The sequence below is a fragment of the Falco cherrug genome, chromosome 6 (assembly GCF_023634085.1).
Source record: "Falco cherrug isolate bFalChe1 chromosome 6, bFalChe1.pri, whole genome shotgun sequence".
NCBI lineage: Eukaryota > Metazoa > Chordata > Aves > Falconiformes > Falconidae > Falco > Falco cherrug.
The window spans coordinates 21,099,979-21,123,360 of record NC_073702.1 but is presented as its reverse complement, the minus strand read 5'-3'; the positions used below and the strand labels follow the sequence as shown (position 1 = coordinate 21,123,360).

At 36.9% G+C, this 23,382-nt stretch overlaps 1 protein-coding gene across 1 annotated transcript in view; it reads right to left on the bottom strand.

Annotated features, from left to right (window-relative positions):
• Nucleotides 1-23,382, bottom strand: part of CSMD1 (CUB and Sushi multiple domains 1) — a 1,210,443-nt gene that overhangs the window by 200,937 nt on the left and 986,124 nt on the right. The window contains exons 27-30 of the mRNA XM_055714855.1: nt 17,623-17,814; nt 14,796-14,934; nt 9,845-10,032; nt 3,771-3,965 (exon numbers count right to left, since the gene is read on the bottom strand). Of these exons, the coding sequence (XP_055570830.1) occupies nt 3,771-3,965; nt 9,845-10,032; nt 14,796-14,934; nt 17,623-17,814 (714 nt within the window). The remainder of the gene's footprint in view (nt 1-3,770; nt 3,966-9,844; nt 10,033-14,795; nt 14,935-17,622; nt 17,815-23,382) is intronic.

The following is a 23,382-nucleotide window of genomic DNA, read 5'->3' as shown; positions in this document are numbered from 1 at the left end:
CAAAAGGTTTTTATGTGACAAAAAAGGTGTTCCTGAGAATATTTTGGTTCTGGCCTCCTATATGACTCCTACCCTTAAAATGATGTATAAACATGCTTTATATAATGCATCCATATTTCATATCTATATTTAAACATAACAATTTAGTTTGTTTACACTTTCCACTCACATAATTGTTCTTTAAGTTATTATTGTCTCAATTTTACTCAAAATCATGCCCTGTGACAAAAAAGATTCTTTACTTCCTTTAGATCTTTGGCACAGCCATCATTACAGTACTACGGTAAAATAAGACTTAAAGGGATCCAAAAAGCTCATGCAGACCTCAGCAGTTTGTGGTTCCCCTATAACTCACAATTTCAGATTTATGTCCTTCTCATAAATCAAGTCTATTTTATTACAGAGTTATTTAAGACTCCACAAAGGAGTATAAAGATTTTTTTTTAATCTGAAATAATTTACTCAATACTAGAGACAAAAGTGTAGCAGCTATGTAAATGATACTCTAAAAATCTCCATGCCTTAACTGAAGTCTTATATAAGAGTATGTGTTTTAAAATGGAACACACAGTAAGCCATACTAGATAATCAGATTTTAAGTATTTCCATGTGTAATCCAGTTTAGTTTTACTCAGGTTTAGCAGCGTCAAAATACCCAGTCTTTCAGTTAGTTAGTTCAGCAGAAGTTTCTGCTTCTTTATACACCCAGTGTTATTTAGAATAGATATTACAAGCATCTCAATACTGCATTAATTTTCACTTTGGAGTAAGAATTATGATTATACTAAGGCAGAAAATTAAAGTGATGTCTCAGAATTATGGGTAACTATCTCTTCCTCTGTCCCTTGTTTCAGCATTTGTGTTGGATAAATATAGAACAATTAAAAAATCAAAAGAAAGTTATGTATACTATTTTCAATAAAGCACTAAATTATTTATGTTGAAAAATGACCTGTAAAATTTTAGGGGTTTAATTATCTATTGGATGAGCCTCAAAATGAACTCAGTGTGAGAATGCTGATGTCTACTTTGTTAAAATATAGGAATTGTTTTAGAAAACTCAGGGAGATCTTGCCAATGTTTATAAACATTTGATGGAAGGAAATGAAGAAATGGGAGGAGCCAGACTCTTCTTAGTAGAGTCCTCTCACAGAACAAAAGGCAAAGATCAGGAATTAAACCACATGACATTCCATCCCAACACAAGAAAACACTCTTCTACTGTGAGGTTAGTCAAACACTGGCACAGGTTGCCCAGAAAGGTTGTGGACTCCTCACTCACAGAGAAATTCAAAACCCAGCTAAACACAGTCTAGTTCTAAGTGACCTTACTTGAACAACAACATTGGAGTAGGTGATCTCTAGAGGTCCCTTCCAGCTCCAGTGATGATACATACAGAGGTCTGTCCAGGAGACAAGCTACAGTGTAGGTCTGAAGACCATTCAGGAGGCAGAGTCAAAACCAGAACTTCAAACAGATACATATAACATAATTCAGACAAGGAGAGAAGGCACAGGGCTGAGTTTAAATACATCTCCTGGTCCTTTAGGCAGGGGTCATAAGTGAAGATCCCAGCTGAAGCTGTTCAGGGTAATTAAGACCTATCTGCTTTCAGGGCTATACTTGCAGGTATTAAATTAAAGTCTACATAAACTTATGTTTTAATATTCTGTGATTCCAATGAATAATAAAAATAATGACAACATCAGAACAGCATCACTAACAATAATAAAAGGTATGTATAAAAATAAATTTATATAATATTGATATAGTATATAAACAATAACATAATGAAAATGTGTCTAGAGTAATTTCACTTTTTGTGGGCAAATCTGTTTAACATATAGGAAATCCTGTTACTCTAATCTGAAAGGCTTAGAAATAAATGATGCATACTTTTGCATTATTCTGGGTTCTCTGTTCCACTGGTAAATTACTGGTTTTCTTTACAGAGTGGTTCTATAATCTCCGTACCTTTCCTTAATTTTGTATCATCCATAATACTGTGGATAGTCTGGCCACCTCTGAAAAGATGAGTTTAATTGATACATACATATGTGTGCATATGTATATTGTGTTTCTATATGTGCGTATATATGCATATAAAAATGTATGTGTGTTTCTCTGTGCGTGTATGTATAGGCATATATTTGCACTGATAAGATCACGTCTCAAATACTGAGTTCAGTCTTGGGCCCCTCACTACAAGAAAGATATTGATGTGCTGCAGCACATCCAAAGAAAAGCAATGAAAACGGTGAAGGATCTGGAGCACAAGTCCTATGAGGAACAGCTGAGGGAGCTGGGGTTTTTTAGCCTGGAGAAAAGCAAGCTCAGGGGAAGACCTTATCACTCTCTACAACTACCTGAAAGAATGTGGATGTCAGTTCTCTTCTCCCAAGTAACAAGTGACAGGACAAGAGGAAATGGCCTCAAGTGCACCAGGGGAGGTTTAGGTTGGATATTAGGAAAAATGTCTTCACTGAAATGGTTGTCAAGTATTGCAAGAGGCTACCCAGGTCAGTGGTTGTCACCATCCCTGGAGGTAATTAAAATCTGTACAGTGCCTAGGGATGGGGTTTAGTGGTGAATTTGGCACTGCTAGGTTAATGGTTGACATCAACTATCTTAAGGGTCCTTTCCAAACTAAATGATTCTATGATTCTCATGTTGTGCTTGTGTGTGTGTGTCAGGGCAGGGATTACAATCCCAAGTGCCTGAAATAATGTGAGACTGAAGTCTAGTAAAGTGGTGTTTTCATATCTGAATTCATGAAGAGTAGTAGCCATTAAACATCATGAATAATCAACAACCCACTGCATCAGTTTCCCATGCCTTTTTTATTTAGGAGCACAAACATGGACTTAGGCTATAGCTACACTGGACACTAAACACTACAAGAGCCTGGCCTTTGGCCTTCAGACTAAGCAGCAATACTAGTACTAGTACTACTACTGTCACTTTCAGCAACAAATGTGAGTGACCTACCAAGGACAGCCTCTGTCCCATGCTTACTCCTGCACTGTGACTAAGAAATTTTAGTGTTATAAGGTCTGGACCAAAATCATGCCTGGAAATAGTCTAACAACTTAAGTCTGTAACTTAACCTACTCCCAGTCCCCAGTCCTTGCTCTGAGCACAATGCAACTAGTATATGCATAAAGTTGCTACATTCTTTTAAAATGCAGTTCAAAATTGCTATGGCTAGGAAGGTAATACCTGAAAACAATACATACTGAGATTATGTGGGAGCACAGATAAATCACTATTATTATAAATTAGTCATATATTGAAGCATCATTTGTTTGAAAGGACTGCCCCTACTGGCAGTCTAAGAAACAAACTGGCAATGGATAATACAAAGAGAATAAAAAGACACAGTGGATAGGCCAGTAATACTTCACAATTATTATTTAGTCTATTTTATATGGATTCTCATATAGATCACAAAGCCTTCCACTAAAATTGATGTAAAGGGGAAACCATGGAAACTTACATATTACATTATAATCATTGTTGAGAACGTAAGAATATGTGTTGATTTCAGAATTTAAAGGTATTTTAAAAAAGTTAAAACAATACATCAGTGACTAAGGTATAGTCCAAAACTTGTATCATCATAATTTTTATTTTTTAAATTCAGATTATTTTTTTTTTTTAATACAAGCTATATGTGTATGAGTAGTAAAAATATCCTCAGGGAGGCCTCAGGGAGTGAGAAACTAAATGCACTGGGGAACAAGGGAAATGGTAAGAAAGCAGTACATACCATTACAAGATGGCAATGCTCTGTTCCATGCTGGCTTCCCATCTGCACCAATTACACACGTTATAGTTGAAGGATCAATAATCTTATATCCAGAATCACACTGGTAAGTAATAGTTGAACCAAGCTTAAAGTCTGTCCCAATTCTTGTCCCATTCATGATGTTTCCAGGATCAAAACAAGCTTCCCGTGGCTTTTCTGTTAAAATAAAGTAAATCTATATACACTTTCAATTAAAAAAAAAAAAAAAAGAAATTGAAATTGAACATTTTTTTTTTCCAGCCAGTTCAATTTTTTCAACAACTTATTAATTTTTTTTCTTGTTTCTGTATGCTTACTATAGGACCATTGAGGTTTCCATTAGATTGGTTCTCTAGTCAAGGAAATTATACTGAGAGGATCTAGCTAACAGTATTTTCTTCCTACCTTTTGTTATTAGAACTCTCAAAAAGCTGAATGACTCCAATGAAGTTTAATAGTTCAGAAGAAAAACTACTATTTGTAGAATTCACCACTTAACACTATTATGTTTTTTAAACAAGTATCGTGCTCAGAACTAAGTAACTTCTGGTTAGAAATCTGCCATACTATAAATTAAACAATAAAAATGTATTGTTCCTTTATATTTTGTATTTTAAAAGATCTAATAACAACTGGAGCTTGAAGGCTGACAAAATAAGCACAGCAGTTATTTTCTGGCATGAGTTAATAGGTAGGAAATCTTTAACTCAACGTGTGTATAGACATTGGTGTTAAGACTATGATTTAATTCATCATCTTTAGCAAGGTAAAAAATCAAAGAAAAGGGTTGGGAGAAATAATTCATATTAGAAATCACTTTGTTTCAAGAATATGATTGAATGATCTTCAAACAGAAATGGATTAGGCATAGAATATTCTTTACAACTAAACAAATGAAAACAAAATATTCATATTACTATACTGTCAATAACTATGCAATATTTTTTCCTACAAAAGGCTCAAACGCAACTCAGTCCCTTTAAAATCTGTTAAAATATTGTGTAATATTACTTCTATAAGCAATATTTTGCTAAATATGTGAGCCCTTTAGTAGGGAAGGATGCACCTAATATAAATTAAGTTTATTATAGGTGGCAAAGATTTTTTATTAAAAAATTCCAGACAAGTTCATAGTCAAAGTTTACAGCATGCCTCCTTCTGTTTATAATAAAACACTTATTTTAATGAACTACTTTAGGGATATTATCAGAAAGCAACACAAGATCTCCATAGTCAGAAATGTAAAGCTTGCCAAGGCAATCACCTGTGGTGCAGACGCATTCCGCAGGAAGCGGTGGGTGGTGTGGGGGGTGCCCTGAGCCAGGGAGACCCCAGGGGAGCACAGAGACCTACCCAGAGCTGGCAGCCCACAGGAGAGCAGCTGAGGAGGCGTGGGCAGGGCCAGTAGTAACTAACGCGGACACCCCCACTCCCAGAAAAGGCGGCCCTAGGGGGCGCCAGCGACCAGGAGTGGTGACCAATGCATGGCACGTCACCCAGGGCAGAGGTGTAAGAAGGGAAAGACTTCCTCTTTATTGGCATCAGCCAACCTGATGTGCTTTCTAGAGAGCTGTGCTGCTTACCGGGGGCTTGTATCAGGAATATCACTGAGAAACTACCAAGACTCGTACAGTGCACTGATGATTTTCCACTGCTTTTATTTCACATGGGCACAAATAATACAGTCAGGAGCACTCTGAGGAGCGTCAAAAAGGACTACAGAGCCCTGGGAGCAGCAGTAAGGGACTCCAGAGCACAGGCAGCTTTTTCATCAGTCTTCCTGGTCAAAGGGAAGGGGTTTCGTGTGGCAAATCTACAAATGGTTACAAGACTGGTGTCACAGTCAGGGGTTCAGTTAGGTAGACCATGGGACTTGCTTTGAGAAACCTGGTCTACTGGGGGCTGATGGGGTTCATTTCACAGAGAAGGGGAAGAGCATCTTCAGTCATAGGCTTGCCAACCTCTTCAAGAGAGCTTTAAACTGAAGTTGCTGGGGGAGGCGAACCTTAATCCATCCCATACCTACCAATTTTATGCTAATGCCAGCAAGAGATGCCCAGACCCTGCAGAGGAAGGAGAGCACCTAAAGAACAACACAAAGGAATTCCGGCCACTCCAGCCAGTAAGTCAGCTTCAGCAGGGGCCCAGCTTAAACGCCTCCACGCAAAGGCACATAGCATGGGGAATAAACAAGAGGAGTTAGAGGCGTGTGCACACTTGCAGGATGACAATATTACTGGCATCACAGAGATGCAGCCGTATGGCTTGCATGACTGGATTGTTGGAATGGAAGCATAAAAGCTTATTAGGAAGAACAGGCAGGGGAGAAGAGGATGGGTGTCACCCTCTATGTCCATGACCAGCTGGAGTGCATGGAGGTCCATCTGGGCATGGATGAAGAGCTGACCAAGAGATTAAGGATCAGCATTAAAGTGAGGGCAGGGACAGGTGACATTATAGTGGGGGTCTGCTACAGGCTGTCCGACCACAAAGACTGAGCAGATGAGGCCCTTTATAGGCAGATAGGAGCCACCTCACATTCACAAGCCCTCATACTCATGGGGGACTTCAAACACCCAAATATCTGTTGGAGGGGCAACACAGCAGGGCACAAGCGATCCAGGAGGTACCTGGAAAGGGCTGACAATAACTTCCTTCATTAGGTGGCACAGGAGACAACAAGGAGAGGTGCTATACTGGACCTTGTTCTCACCAGAAAGGAGGGGCTTGTGGAGAATGTGAAGCTCAAGGGCGGCCTTGGCTGCAGTGACCATGAAATGGTGGAGTTCAAGATCCCTAGGGCAGCAAGGAGGAAGCACAGCAAGATCACTGCCCTGGGCTTCAGGAGAGCTGACTTTGGCCTCTTCAGGGATCTGCTTGCTAGAGTGTCATGGGATAAAGCCCTGGAGGGAAGAGGGGCCCAAGAAAGCCAGTTAATATTCAAGGATCCCCTCCTCCAAGCTCAGGACCAATGCATCCCAACCAAGATAAGTCAGGCAAAAATTCCAGGAGGACTACATGGATGAACAAGGGGCTCCTGGATGAACTCAAACACAAAAAGGAAGCCTGCAGAGGGTGGGAGCAAGGACAGGGAGCCTGGGAGGAATACGGAGAACTTGCCCAAGCAGCCACGGAGCAGGTTAGGAAAGCTAAAGTGCTGATATCAGTAAATCAGGCCAGGTGCATTAAGGGCAACAATAAAAGATTCTATAGGTATTTTGGTGATAAAAGGAAGACAAGTGAAATTGTGAGCCATCTCCAGAAGCAAGCAGGAGAGCTGGTTACCTGGGACATGGAAAAGGCTGAGGTGTTCAATGACTTTTTTGCCTTGGTCTTCATGGACGAGTGGCCCAGCCATACCACCCAAGTCACAGAAGGCAAAGGCAAGAACGGGGACAATGAAGAACTGTAGGAGAAGATCAGGTCCAAGACCATCTAAGGAACCTGAAGGTGTACAGCTCCATGGGACCTGATGAGATGCATCTCATCAGGGTCCTGCTGGAACTGGCAGATGAAGATCAAATCATATTTGAGCAGCCATGGCAGTCTGGTGAAGTTCCTTCCCATGGACTGGAAAAGGGAAACATAACCCCCATTTTTAACAAGGCAAATAAGCAAGACCTGGTGAAGATGAGTTTGCTAGGGATACATTGTGCCTGACAAATTTGTTGGCCTTCTACAATGGGGTTGCAGTGTAGGTAGATGAGGGAACAGCAACTGCCATCATTTACCTGGACTTCTGCAAAGCACTTGACACTGTCCCAAGTTGCATCCTTATCTCTGGAGAGACATGGATTTGATGGATGACCACTCAGTGGACAATGGATTGGCTGGATGGTTGCACTCAAAAGAGTTACAGTAATGGCTTGATGCCCAAATGGAGACCAGTAATGAATGGTGCTCCTCAGGGGTCTGTATTGGGACCAGCACTGTTTAACATCTTTGCCAGTGACATGGATCCTGGGATCAAGTGCACCCTCAGCGTGTTTGCCAGCAACACCAAGCTGCGTGGTGCAGTCAACACACTGGAGGGAAGGGATCTCATCTAGAGGGACCTAGACAGGCTTGAGAGGTGGGCCTGTGTGAACCTCATGAAGTTCAACACGGCCAAATGCAAGGTCCTGTATGTGGGTCAGGTCAGTCCCAAGCACAAATACAGGTTGGGCAGAGAATGGATTGAAAGCAGCCCTGAGGAGAAATACTTAGGGGTGCTGGTGGCTGAGAAGCTCAGCATGGCCTGTCAATGTGTGCTTGCAGCCCAGAAAGCCAACCGAATCCTGGACTCTATCAAAGGAAACGCGGCCAGCCAATTAAGGGAGGCGATTCTTTCTCTCTGCTCTTGTGAGATGCCATCTGGAGTACTGCATTCAGCTCTGGAGACCCCAAGATAAGGACATGGACCTGTTGAAGCAAGTCAAGTGGAGAGCCACAGATATGATCAGAGGGTGGGAGCACCTCTTCTATGAAGACATGCTTAGAGAGTAGGTGTTGTTCAGCCTGGACAAGAGAAGGCTCCAGAGAGACTTTATTGCAGCCTCCCAGTACCTCAAGGGGGCCTACAGTAAAGCTGGAGAAGGACTTTTTACAAGGGCATGGAGTGATAGGACAAGGGAGAGTGGCTTTAAGCTGGAAGAGGGTAGATTTAGATATGATATCAGGAAGAAATGCTCTACAGTGAGGGAGGCATACGCTGGAACAGGTTGCCCAGAGAAGCTGTGGCTGCCCCATCCCTGGACGTGTTCAAACCAGGCTGGATGGGGCTTTGAGCAACCTGGTCTAGTGGAAAGTGTCCCTGCCCATGGCAGGAGGTTGGAACTAGATGATCTTTAAGGTCCCTTCCAACCCAAACCATTCTGTGATTCTATAAACTTTATATAAAATACAAAATAATATATTTAATAAAAATATTTAATTATTAGGCACAAATGTACTCCCCATTGAATATAGTAACTTCTAAAAATATAATTTTCTGCTTTTATATTTTTATTATTTCATTTAACTTCCAGTTGCATAAAGGCTCACATACCAGACTATGCTGAGAACAAAAAGTACATAGCAAAATATGCATGCACATTTTCAACAGGCATATTTTTCTCCTTATCCCCTTCTGCTTAACTTCTCATTTTCTTTCCTTGCAGGCCAACAAGTGTTCCTGGAATGAATTATTTTCATATTCTATTTATAAGTTGTTTCAAGTTGTTGCACAAATTTAGATAGGAACAAACAAAGATTTCATCTATGCATTATGACAGTTACTTTAGGAAGAAAAGCTTTGCCAACATGGAGAATAATGCATGATGCTGGATGAAAGATTAAGACTAAATGTAATAATGATTTAATAGTTTAATAACCTCCCTTTATTTTATTTGTATGTTATTCCTATATTCTTTAGATATTTCTGTTCCTTCATTTTTGACATGCATGTTAACGTGGTTTGCTTCCATTGTCAAGAATAAGAAGCAGAGGCAACACCTCAGCTGATGAAAAACAGCTTAATAAATCTCAGCAGAGATGACAATCAAGCCAAAGATGGCATCTGCGACCAGAAAAGAAAGCAGCACATATAATGAGTGTTTTTCTTTATAAAACAGCATAACCCATTCTTTGGCTAGTAATAGGTACCCCCAAAAAATGCAAATATTGTCCTGCAGTAGTTATTAAAAAACACATATGTATATTCAACATAAAGTGAAAAGGAAAATATATTGGTATGTATCAGCAAGGCGGCAGCAGCCACCATGTATTCTAATTGGGTAAGACAATTCCATTATTCTACAACTCTTCCAAATGCTGCTTTTGATGTGCATCTTCTGTCTGTACTTTTTTTCCTGAACTGCAAATGTACTTAAGTGATGTGAAAGTGATTTCATGAAAAAAGATTTCTATGTTCCTCCACGCATTTAAAGAAAATAGTTTTTAAAACCTGCATCAATGCAAACAGGTATTTGGCAGCTCCAATAGTAGTACATCTAGAAGTAAACAGATCTGAGTCTCAGTAAATACTAAATAACATTTCTTTCCCTTTACGTTTCCATAGATTATGGTGAGAACAGTACCTTTATAGTCAATGGCAAATCCTGACATTCCAACAGAAGCGTCACTGCGAAAAGCCAGAAACAGACTGTTACCACTGCTCTCAATTCTTTCAGGAGCCTGTGAGCCTTGAAAACTGCCAATTAGAGGACTGTTGGAATCTTCCCCTTCATAAATATGTAGAAAATCATAACTCGGTTCCATATTGAAACTGAAAATAAAGGAAAAAGATGAGTATATCTTTATTTCTTTTTCATGAGTTTAAACACTACTGTGACTGTGGCTGTCAATCTTCTTCCTAACACACGTTCTTCTCCAAAAATAAGTCTTCTGAAATATGATTCACAGTGAAAATTTACTAACTTTCAATGGAGTTCTCTTTAGCATTGATTTGAACACCTTCAGCTTTCCAGAAGATCAACTATCATACTATCATGCCATCATGCAGGTTTTGTCTACAGTCAGTGAAAAAGAAGCATATGCTCCCACCTGTTGAACACCTTTCACAATATGGAATGAATCACCTGCTGCAGAAAGGCTGCCTCTTACCAGTGACCACAGGAATGATCCAGACAACTATCTTAAATTAAAAGTCCAGCTTTTATTTGGCTAAACTGAATGATATTAAATCCACTCATTACAAACATAAATTCACTTTTTTAGGAAAAAGATGCTTTCATATGGAAAGACCACTATCCTTCAACTTGCCTTTGTTTATACCTAAATTATATCAGAGATTTATGATAAAGTAAATTATTATCAATAAACCATCTATTTTATGCCATATTTGATAACATTTATAAGTTTATACAAAGAAATTATGAAAGTAAGTGGGAGTCCTTCAGAAGAATTTAATTGAGATGAGTTCTGAGACAACATAAAAACAGAAGCATTTATATGAGAAATTTATACAGAGCTAGATAAATGTTATATACTAGGACAAAAGAAGAAAATATAAGAGAAGTAAAACTACACTAAAGAAAAGCAAGGACTCAGTTGAGTGGGGTTTTTTTCTTTATATTTATCTTTTTAAAACCAAATAAATAAATATTTGGCTGTTTTGCAAGTGTGGCAGTCAGCTGTTCTTCTTTCTATTACATCAGTTTATGTCTACCAGATCATGTTGGACAAAAAGGAACAATGTCTTTATCTAAGAAATCAGTAGAAAACATTTTCCTAAGAAATGTCAAATGTAAATGGCTTCATATAATGAAAAATATTTTATGTCCTATTTTCAAGAGGTAAGAGAAACGAGAAAAATGTTTTGAAGCTTCCACTAAGACAGAGAACTTTTAGTTGAGAGTTAGAAGAGTTGAAAGAAATAGCAAGTCTAAAGACCGAAACCAAGGAAAAGCAAATTGTACTGTGCAATGGTTTTCAATCTTTTTGTAGCCAACACACATGTGAAAAAATAAATGACATCTCTCTATTCTCATCCCACATCCTCATCCTATGCAGACACTTCTGTCTTCTCAAAGGCAGCTCCTTGAGAATAGTACAGGTCTTAGCTGTAGCATACTGCCTAAGAATGAAAAATGTTAGATTAAATGAACAGAAGATGTATGCTAAGAAAGTAGATTTTGAAGGTATTAAAGAAACATTACTATTCTTGAGCATCTACCTAAGGTCTTAGGAGTCTGGGGAGGTCCCTCCTGACTGGAAGCTAGCCAATGTTATTGCAATTTACAAGAGTGGTGTGAAGGAAGACCCAGGGAACTACAGACCTGTTAGTCTAACCTCAGTTTCTGGAAAAATTATGGAGTAGATTATACTAGGTACTCTTTAAAGGCATTTAAAGAGTAATGCAATCATCAGACACAGTCAACATGGGTTCACAAAGGGAAAATCGTATTTAATTAATCTCATATCCTTCTATGATGAGGTCATCCACCTAGTGAAGGAAGGGAAGGCAGTGGATGTAGTTTTTCTGCTTTTAGTGAGACTTTTGATACTGCTCCTTACAATATCCTTCTGGACAAGTCATCCATCTGTGGGATGAGCAGGTTCACAGTGCACTGGGTGAAGCACTGTCTGAATGGCAGGGCTCAAAGGGTTGTAGCAAATAGGACTACATATGGCTGGTGGCTGGCCACCAGTGGTGTTCCTCAGGGTTCAATTCTAGGGCCAGTTCTGTTCAATAAATTTATCAACGATCTGGATGCAGAAATTGAATGCACTATTAGCAAGTCTGCTGATTATACCAATCTGCAAGGTGCTGATGACTCTTTTGAGGGACAAGAGGCCTTGCAGAGGGATGTAGACAGATTGGAGCACTGGGCAATCATTAATGGGATGAAATTTAACAAGTCCAAATGCCAGATTCTGCATCTGGGACAGAGTAATGCTGGGCACAAGTATAAACTGGGAGAGAAGTGGCTTGAGAGAAGCCCTGACAAAAGGGATCTGGGGCTGCTGGTCAACAGCAGGCTCAATATGAGTCAGTGATGTGCCCTGGCAACCCAGATGACAAACTGCATCCTGGGGTGCATCAAACACAGTATAACCAGATGGTCAAAAGAGGTGACTATCCTGCTCTGTTCAGCCTAGGTGTGGCCTCATCCTTGAATAATGTGTGCAGTTCTGGGCCTCAGAATTTAAGGATGTAAAGGTCCTGATTGCATCCAGAGAACAGGAACAAAGCTGGTGAAAGGCCTGGAAAGCACGTCATGAGGAGTGGCTAAGGATTCTGGCTTTGTCTGTTTTGGAGAAAAGGAGGCTGAGGGGCAACATCATTGCTCTCTACAGCTTCCTGAGGAGAGGGAGTGGAGAGGGAGGTGCTGAGCTCTTCTCCCTGGTATTCAGTAATAAAGCGTGTGGGAATAATTCAAAGCTGCACCAGGGGAGGTTTAGACTAGACATTTGGAAGCATTTCTTTACTGAGAGGGTGGTGAAACACTGGAACAAACTTCCTAGAGAGGTGGTCAATGCCCAAGCCATTCAGCCTTTAAGAGGCATCTGGACCATGATCTTAATAACATGGTTTAACTTTTGGTCAGCCTTGGAGTGGTCAGGCAGTTGGATTAAATGATCATTGTAGGTCCCTTCCAACTGAAATATTCTATTCTATTCTGTTCTATTCTAAAAATCAAGGAAGTTATTGAAAGGATTGCAGAGCTGGAGTTCTTTCAGCACTGCTATTTCATATAAATCAGAGGGCATTTGTGACAGTGCATTATTTGTGTTCAAACATTAAATATGTTCATAAAACTACCTCAATTTACTTATCTATTACAAAGTTACCAGCATGTATGTGCACACTTTTTCATAAAATATGAATCCATATTACTGTTATGGTCCATTTATACTAAAAGTACAGTATTTATTAAAAAAAGAGTCAGTTTTCCGTTTTGTCTGTCTGACACCCATATGCATACAGATAACAGTGTTGGGTTTCCCCTTCTTAATTTGTTCTCCAATGTTCTTTTTTTTTTTTTTTTTTTCCCAGTTCTCTGAAAATATCTACAATATTAGCAACCCCACAGTCTACACCTTAAAAGGCCCTATATTGCCATCAGTCAGAAGATGGATGAGTTTCCAAGAATATTCTCCAGCATCAGGTAGTTTTGTAAAAGGTACTGGCAAAAACCTGGGAAGCTATGGCATAACCTTTTTTTTTTCAGATTTCTAAAGATTTCTGTCTGGAAAACATAAGAACTTCTAGCACAGAATATCAAATTTAGGAAAGATTTAGGCAGTCCAGTGATTATTTATAGAATGTTTATAAAATGGAAGTATAGCATAAACTGCAAATTCCTTTATATTGCTCATACTCATATTCCTTAAAATAGAATTCACAAACATACTACTGAGCATACTACATGAATACTGAGCAACTATAAGTTTATTTTATTTTGTCTTACTTGAAAGGGAGCATTTGAGCTGATTATTTAGGCAGTCCACAGAAATATGCTGCTTATCACACCTACCATATGACATCTTAAAGAGTGTAATTAGGGGAGAACTATTCCCACCCTTTAATGCTATGTGATCAAATATCTGAAGAACAGAATTACTGTATATTTCATTATATAATTTCAAGTTCCTTAGGCTTTCATTATTTCATTTTTTGTGTATCAATATTCTATCAGATAACACATTGCAATTAGCCAATGAAAGAAACTAGGGGTTTGGTTTTGTTTTGTTTTTTTGGGGGGGGGTGTATTTTTTTTTAAATAAAGATGAAAATATTACACAACAAAATTCTGAACATGCCATCATTTCTTCCTAAAAGAAACATAACTGATCACCATCCCACTGAAGTCAACAGGAATGTTACTATTCTTAGCTTAAAAATCACACTTAGGACAGAGAATGATAAAATAAATTAAAAAAAATAATAATTTGCTTTTGTAACCATATATGTAGCAAGCAAGATTACTATATAGGCCTGATTCAATAGAAATGCTAAACTGAACACATGAATATGACTATATCCCTGAACTTAAATTTGTGTTAAAAATCTGTGCAACAAATATAGGTTGATGGTGAAACACTGAGTAAATAAAACTTTTAAAATATTATTTGACATTATCTAGACATTTTTTATCTCTTGACTAAGTAGACCAATTTTTTTTTCCTGATCTATGCACTCCAAGCAAAGTATATTTAGCATGCTTTTATAAAAACCTTTAAGAACTGAGTTACAAATAGTTTCCACTACAGTTCAAGTCTCTACGAAAAGGTACAACATAAATCAAGCATTTCTATAAATTGACATTGTTTTTCAAATATTTTTAATTCATAGGTCACAGAAAGTTTTGTTGCTTAGGAACATATTTGATTTCAAAAGTGCCATATAACTGTATTATTTTTTTTTACGTTTTTTGGAAGCAATGATATAGCACATATTGGATGTATGCTCCAGGACTTAGCCAGAGAATATGATTAGAAGTTTTAAGAGTTGATAAATGATGTCATTTTTAGATGTGACATTTAAAATACTTTTAAACAGAGGCATTCATCTAGAAATGGTACCTTTTGAATATCAAGGCAATGACAAAGTCAGGGTTTACTTTTATTCTCCAGTCACATTCTTTCCCAGGAGGATAAGGCTGTGGATAGTTAGGTGATAAAATAACTCCTGCTGGGCCTGTCAGGTTTCCTCCACATGCAGCTGTCACAATGGAAAAAGAAATAGGAATATGGTCACAGATTAAATTTAGAAGCACATATTAACTGTTAAATAGGAATAAATTGTTTTCTAAATTTACCAAAGATAATAATAATAAAAAAAAAACCAAAACCAGAGCCTTCCCACTTCTAGCTAGCAAACATTTCTGTATTTTCCTTAAAAAAGTGAGCTTTGTGCATATTCAAAGAAGCACCAGATAAGCTTTTTCTAAAGGAATAAATATATGGAGTTAAATATAAAATCCTGTATATTCTTGCTGTTACTTAATCCTATCTCTATCAAGCTGAAGTGTTTCTTATGTACTGGAACTACTTTAAGAACTGGGAAAGCTCATCAGCAGGATGCAGGATGCAGTTTCTTTTGATCATAGATGTAACAAAACCCAGTTTGATTTACTCAGTAAATGTATTACCCACATCAAAAATCAAATACATTTATTTAGTTACCATAAATTGAATGGGTTTTTTAACAGATAAGGAATCCAACTTCCAAAGATGGTAATCATATAGAAATCTAACTGAAAAGTACAGTAGTCAACATGGGCTGCAACTACATTACCAAGCCATGCAGACTGGAACTAGGAACACATTTGTAGCATAAAATAGTTAGTACTAAGGATTTGGAATCTGCATTAAACATTTTAAAGAAGGATTTTTTCAGGCCATTTCTAGTCTGGTCCAATTGACTGAATGCTTACTAGTGGCTGGAGTACATCAGATGCACTCTTAGAACACATCTTGCAGTTTAATTTCATTTAAAAGCTCCAAGAAAATTCAAAATCGTGAACTGAAGTGTGATCAAGAAAATTTACTTGGAACGATGCTCATAACCCCTATTAAAACAATAATGAAAGCATTCCTCTTGTGGTATTTATGAAAACAAAATAAACCCACACCCACACCCCCCATTTATTTGTTTGTTTATGTAAACATTAGGTTATTTATGTATCTGGGGTTTTTTGTGTCTGTGGTTTTGGTATTTTAATCGTTATTTTTGATCAAGGGTGTGGGATTTTTTTTCTTTAGTTTTTCAATTATTTTTGGTTCTGTTCACAAATAATGGTTCCAGGAAATGTTTCACATGTTCCTTATGTGTGCTGATGATTCAGTCTGAGATAACCATTATCAAAGTAACAAAGTACAAATAGAGAACAAACGATTAAACAATTAGGAATGGAAATTGCACAATGTTCAGAGTACTGTTATTAAATACAAATATTTTTTCATTTATAAGTCTGCATACTAAAATAAGGACTTTATGAATTTTTTTGAAATTACATGTAATGGCTTTACAGAACCCTTAAGGTTTCTAATATTGTCATGTCTACAGAAAAGATTACTTCAATCTGCTTTCCCCTTCAAAGTCACCTTGAGTATATGGAAGAATAACAATATGTATATACTTTTTGCCCAAAGACACTCTCTCTTTCTTTCATTCCTTTTTTCCTTCTTTTTTTTTGTTTGTTTGTTTTTTGTTGGGTTTTTTTAGTAGTATGGAGGGATTGTAATTGGTATTCATAGAAAGAGTATGAATGCTCTAGACCTTTTTTAGTTTTTTATTTAAATATTTTAAATTTGTGAATAATATTAGTATGTTTAGTAAACATTTTGATACTGCTATTTATATGTTACACACAAGGTATCCAGAAGACAATGTTCCGATAATATACTGCTCCAATCCTGCTAGGTGATACGGAGTGAAAGACACTATCCTGCATTATCCTGTACACTTCTCCGTATTTTTGAGATATCTGTAAACACTTTAGAGACTGCAGCTGTTTGTGGATTTGCCATTTTGGAAAACATCTTTCCAAAATGGCTTGTAGAACAAAAAAGCATTATGTTTATTTTAGTGCTATTAAAACATACTGTATCTGGTTTTTAGCATCACTAGTATGTCTTAATTATAAATCAATAGGCAGCAAAATCATAAAGATTTAAAAAATCACTACTATGGATAATTTATCATAGATGTTGATTAACTCTAATCTTAGAACTACACCAATGACCTTAAAATACATGTCAGCAAGACTTCTAAGCCTGTAATTATTAGCCTACCAACCAGAACCTCAGAGAAACCTTTATGCTATATAGAACTATGGAACCAAGAATCAAAAATTGTTTCAAAGATAGATCTCCCACCCTCTCCTCATGTTATGGAAACAGATCTCATTTCTTTCAAGAGCACTGTCACTTGGAGCCCCTTCTCTGCATCTGTGTTTCTCAACAAGCATCCTGCTTCAGCAAAAATATCTTTAGTTTCCTAGGGATTGCACAGGATGGTTATTGAATCTGTAAGACAATTCAGATTTATTTTTTTTAATAAATAATGGATTGGAGTTTATGTAAATAAATCTCTACATTGAAGACCATTCTGATGAGGCCATTTCAAAAAGATTTTTTTAAATTCAAATCACCTCTACCATTTAAAAATTCTATTAGACTTTGTGAATTTTGAACTTGTATGAAGTTTAAAGAATAGAATAGAGTGAGCAACTGACATCCAAAACTAGTGTTAATTTTAAGAATGAGGCTGGCAGTAACCATAAGTGTGAAATTACCAGGTTCTGTGAAGAGCATCATTTCAGCATAAGCATCATACACCCACCATTTAAACAAGAAATCTGATCTGTATTAATCTTAAAAAGAGACTAACATTTCATCTTATTACCTATGCACGTAGGAGGATCAGGTTGCCAGAAAAATCGGTTATTCAGTTGCACACATGTAATTTTAGCCTGTCCTTGAAGTTGATACCCAGGGTCACACTGAAAGGTGGTAGTGTCTCCGGGCTCTCTGCTGTCTCCGTATCTAGTGCCATTCTGTGGTGTCCCGGGATCATTACAGGTCGATGCTATAGAAGCTGTAAGGGAATGACAAAATAAAAGCTTTAAGGTGTAGATACTAAAAATCCATAATTAAAAGCACAATATTTTTACATTAGCATTCCAACCAGAGGCACTATTATTAACTCATCAGTTAATATAGGAAGGCATTTTGCTGCATTATTTTTATGAGAATTTGCCCCCTGAGATGATGTTGGCTTCCTGCCAGTTTCCTTAGCATAAAATATGGTCTAAGATGAAAAAACCACAATTTTGTCTTTCTTCACTCTGCCTTTTTTTTTTTTTTTTTTTTTTTTTTTTTTGCCAGTTAATGCATCAAAAGAGCTAATAACTCCTTTCCTCACTTCAATGTTCTGGTTATAAAACCAAATTTCTTTATGCACTTTGATGCTTTTTGTGCAATAGGGTAAGTATTATAATATAAATAACATTGTTTTATAGTCTGAATATCCTGCAGCATGCAAATGCTATGTCTACCCAACTGGCTGAATCAAATAGCAGTTCTACGTAGCCCTGAAGTTCCCATTTCAGGGGCAAGCAAAACTTTTCTGAGACTACACTCAAACTGACTCTAAGCAAAATATCTCACCTATATTCAGTCTCTTGAGTTTGGATATGTGTTTTGCTTTGTTAAAAAAAAAAAAAAAAAAAAAAAAAAAGAAAAGCAATATTAAACTGAGCAGAACAAGCAGTATGGTATGACTTAATGGATAGACAAATCTACATCCACTATGGATTTCTGGAAGACGCCAGTCTCTTCTATGGGCTTCAGGTATTCAGTATCCTGAGTTGCAGTAAACACTACAGTCTTCCCAAGGAAAGAAGGTCCCATCTCTGGAGACTACTGTCCCTAAATCACTGAATTGTACTCTGTTTCTTACCAGTCCAGGCTGCTCCACCCAGATGTATTTTCTGGAGAACCTACCACAATTGTGAGCAAAAGCCAAAGTATGAAGTCACAAACCCAGTGTCACAATCACCATTAATGGATATTGATGTGTATCTGCAAGTCCCTCTACCACTTTCACCATCTTTATTCAACCGAGTTTAATCTTCTTCATTCCAGGCCAAAGGCTTTTTTAAAAAACTGTTACACTACACTCTTCTGCTCATCTCTGGTACTGCAAGGGATAATCCTCAGAAAGTGTGAAACACCATTTTTGTCTTTTATTCTAATATGGACTATGTATACTTTCTCATGTGCTCACACATCAGACAACTGATTAATTCTTCAACTTACTTATAACCACCTTAACTGTATCTGATGCCCCTTCAAGGTGTACATTTGATATGATCAGACCAATGGGAAGCATTCAGAGAAAAGCTGATGTAATTTATTGAAAGCATATACGCCATTGTTAAAACTGTTTTTTATCACTTTGTTGGCTGACGAGCTAGTTATTATTACTTACCATACTGTGCTGTGCCATTCTCCAACACTTTCTGAGAAAGCAGTGACTAAGTCTTTCTGTATTTTAAGCAGTATGCAGCACTTCAAGTGCTTGGGGTTTATGATAGCATTACCAATTACAGGCCAAAAAAGTCTAAGAACATAAAATACTATTTCCTTATGCTTGATAATCACTTTCTATTGTTTTAAATAGAGGTGCACAGTTTCTTCCATACCTCCTATAAATGATGTGCGTTAGTGATAGCAGTCCATCCTCACCGCTCTATTTTTTGGGGGTGGTGGTTTTTTGGGGGTGGTGGTTTTTTTTTCATTTTTTCTATTTTAATCCCAGGAAACATTAATATTTCATTAAAATTATTTCATTAGCTCATTTCAAATAGTACAACCCAAAGGTTTTCATAAGACAAAACAGCTCCATCACTACCACCACTATATGACTTTTGTGACCATAATGTGGAGGTAGTCCATTTTCTGCATTAATAACTGCATCTAGTCCTTCCATCCACACCAAAAGAGTATACGACCATAAGAAACAGCCAAAGCACCTAAACATTTCCAAAATTGAAACAGTTAACAAGTTGTTCAATTGCAAAACTTTTTTTTTTTCTGTGTTGTAAATCTTAAGGAGACAGAAAGGTTGAAAAAAGACTGAGCAAAATGAGAAACAAACATCTTAGATTGGTAAAATGGTTTTATGCACATTCTAGCAAATGGGTGATTGCTTAGACAAATCACAGAAAGTGTAAAACATGTCTGTATAAGTATTCATGAATTAACACACTACAAACACATGAAGATTTCATTACTAATAATTTTTAACCTTGTTTCCATTCCAAAGTACTATCAACCTTTGGATGGTTCCTGTATCTAAATGAAGTAAAATGCATGGTGGTTTTTAGCAAAGGTGGACTTTTCAACCAGAATTTCTAAGTATCAATACAAGAATTAAAGCAATGGCTGTCACTGCTAATGAACACTGTGTAAGCGCTCCCCAGGCACAACTCTGACAATTTACCTGACATCCCATATTACTGCAGTTTACTAAATGTATACTTGGCCACAGGGCAGGAAAGCATGGTCATGACCTCAAAGTAGTTATTTCTTATTTGACAGACAATAATAGCTGTAAAAAATGGATCACTATAATGCATATCTGTTAAAGAATCATAATTCTTTCAAGTAAATGAGCACAAGCCTATCTCTGTCATTAATTAGTACCTTTTTCCAACAATTCTCTGAATATCTAAATTTTCTCCTTAAAAGGTTATGCCGTATAATACCTCAGCAAACTACATGTTTTTCCCATTTTGACTGCATCACGTTTGCACCAGTTACAAAGGACTGATGCCTTTTAATATTCATTTCACTGTTAATCTCCATATCTTATATATAAAGTTCTAAATTCTAAAAACAATCACAGATGTTTAATAAGCACCAAAATGTTCTTTACACTTTTGTTCTTGCAGCCTCAGAGGTTATTTTATGTATTTGAAACGAACAACCTTTTTATCATGCCAACTACACTTGATCCTAATTAAACAAAACACCAGACATTTAATCACTGATGTGTCATCTAGTAAAGTGAACATTTACAGACACTGTCAACTTTTCAACTTGTCTCCCTTCCAAGTTGTTTCACTTCTCAAGATTCCCAAGAGGTTCTGTAACTGCATGAAAATTACAAGTCTTCTATTGCTTCATTTGGTATTGTGCAAATATCTAAAGGGTATAGCGGTTATATGTTTTAAATAATATAGACATTAAAAAGCACTAGTTCTTCTGTCATCACTCTTTTATAACAGGCTCTTTTCTTCTCATCCCCCAATAATATATAGACGTGCCATTAATATCTAGCTTACGTACCTAGGAGAAAGGCCACGTTCATGCTGTGATATAACATTGCCATATGAAATTCAGAAAAAAACCCACCTGATTAAATCAGAAACTTATACACAAATAAAACGCATATGCTGTAAAGCAGGGAAAGCAGTAAGAACATTTTAGACTCAAGGATGCTAAATCAAACCAAATTCTATAGTTAGACATTTTGGAAATGACTGAGAAAAATTAGATGCCTAAAACGGCATAGCAAAAAGACGAGATTTGAATTCCATTAGGCTGGAGAACTAAATCGCTGCTTCTCAGCTTTTGTACATATGTTCTAAGCAGGAAGCTACATGATACTCAGTGGGTTATAGAGTGACACTATACAGATTTCCCATCTCTTACTGTCTCATCTGCTCAGAGTGGAAAAAGCTTCTATCTACACAAAAGATGAAACTAGAGGTAGGTGCCGGAAGAATGGGTAGCTGGTAAAACCACAGTTTGCTAGGGAGTTTTCAGACCTCCATATGTTGGCAGCCACTGTGTTAAGCCTCTCTATTTTTAATTTAATAATCTTCCAGAATCCCATTTTAGATCATAATTTGGATTTGATCCCCAAATTACATTTTCAACGTTGATTTAAAACTTCACTGAAAATGAACAGGAGACTGGTTTTGAGAGGATGACACTGTACATTTGTGTGTCTGTAGTCTTGTGAGCAATATGTTAGATTTATGCCTAATTTATCTTTCACCTGAAGGAGACTTCTTTATCAGTTTGCTTAGCATGTAATCTATTATAGCTCAAGAAAAAAAACTTGTCACCTTCATCAATATAATTTTCACTATGTCTATAGTAAACAATCATGTAAACCATTTGCTGTAGTGTTATGCAGCAGATACTCTATTTTATTCAATTCCACCCACATGGTTATAAAATGGTAAAGACTTTTCAGAAGCTAGGCTTGTAAATTGCAATCAGTGCATAAGCTTCCCCTGTTTAGTGCATTACGCTTGCATAATAGGTTTGAGAATTATTTTGGCATATCAAAACTGAGACATTGTATGTAGGTTTTTCAGTGATTTCAGAGTAAGAAACATTTCCAAATGTGAAATAACAGTGTTCGCTCTCTAAAAAGTATCTCATGTAATATATGTAAATGTACAGACTAAAAACTGTGCAAAATAGCATCAATCACCTATTTAAATGTCTTGTATTGTCCAAGAAAGTAAAGAAAACCCCAAATGTTAATGCAGCCTCTTTCATTAAGTCTGAAGTACAAAACCTCACAAGCTTAGAGACAGCCATCAAAGTAACCTGCTTAGTTCCACAGGAACCAAATGAAGAACCCTACCCACTATGAAGCTGAGGATATCTTGCCCAGGCTATGGTGATGGATAGGAATGCTACGACACAGCTTCATGAAACTGTGTTATTGTGAGCATGCAATGCAACATTTATAGCATCAAAGAAAGCAAGTGACAAGGCTGAACTGTGAAATGATAAGGTTACAGACTTTATAAGGGAATCCTGTGCTGTGTGGTGTCCTTTATTTTAACTAGGGATGTCTTAATGGATTTAATTTTCTTTGAACTGAAAAACTAGTTAATTAGTAAGACAGATATGTGGTTATGCATGTGTAAATTTCTTTTAAAATATATTTTTGTGCTAACTCCCTTTTATTGATAATTTAATTATGAATCAAACTGCAACAGTTGCATGATGAATCCTAACAAAGAAGATTCTGTCATGGAAATACTTATAGTACTTCAATATAGTAACTCAGGCCATTAGGCAAGTGACTAAAACATATCTCAGCAATAAAAGAACAATTTACAAGACAACAGTACTCTCAAGATAGGTGACATCGTTACTATAAGAACTGCTGTAAGGAAACAAATGATCAAATACAATTACAAAACTGGACAGAAGCAGGCATCACTGCTTAAACAGATTTGCCAGATTAAACTCAGTGTCATTAGGAGCTATCAAACACAGAACTGCTGATGCTTAAGCTCTTATCAATGGAAGGAAAGTATCAACAGATATGTCAACATCAGACAAAATAATTTCCAAATAACTGTTCTAATAACATGGTCAGTATAAGTTGTTTATTTTTATTACCATAATTGATGACTTGTGTTGTTAAGATAAACATTTAGTCAGGTATCTTTAATTATCATTGCTTAGATCTGCATTTACTTCGAAAGCAAATTTAAAAAATATTGGGAGAGCAAGCAAACAACAGAAAAAACAAAATTGGACTAAACCAACTACACAAATGCCTTCATTTTATATCTTTGCTTTTAATAAAATGAGTGCCTGAAGTTCTAACAAGATAGAAATGTTA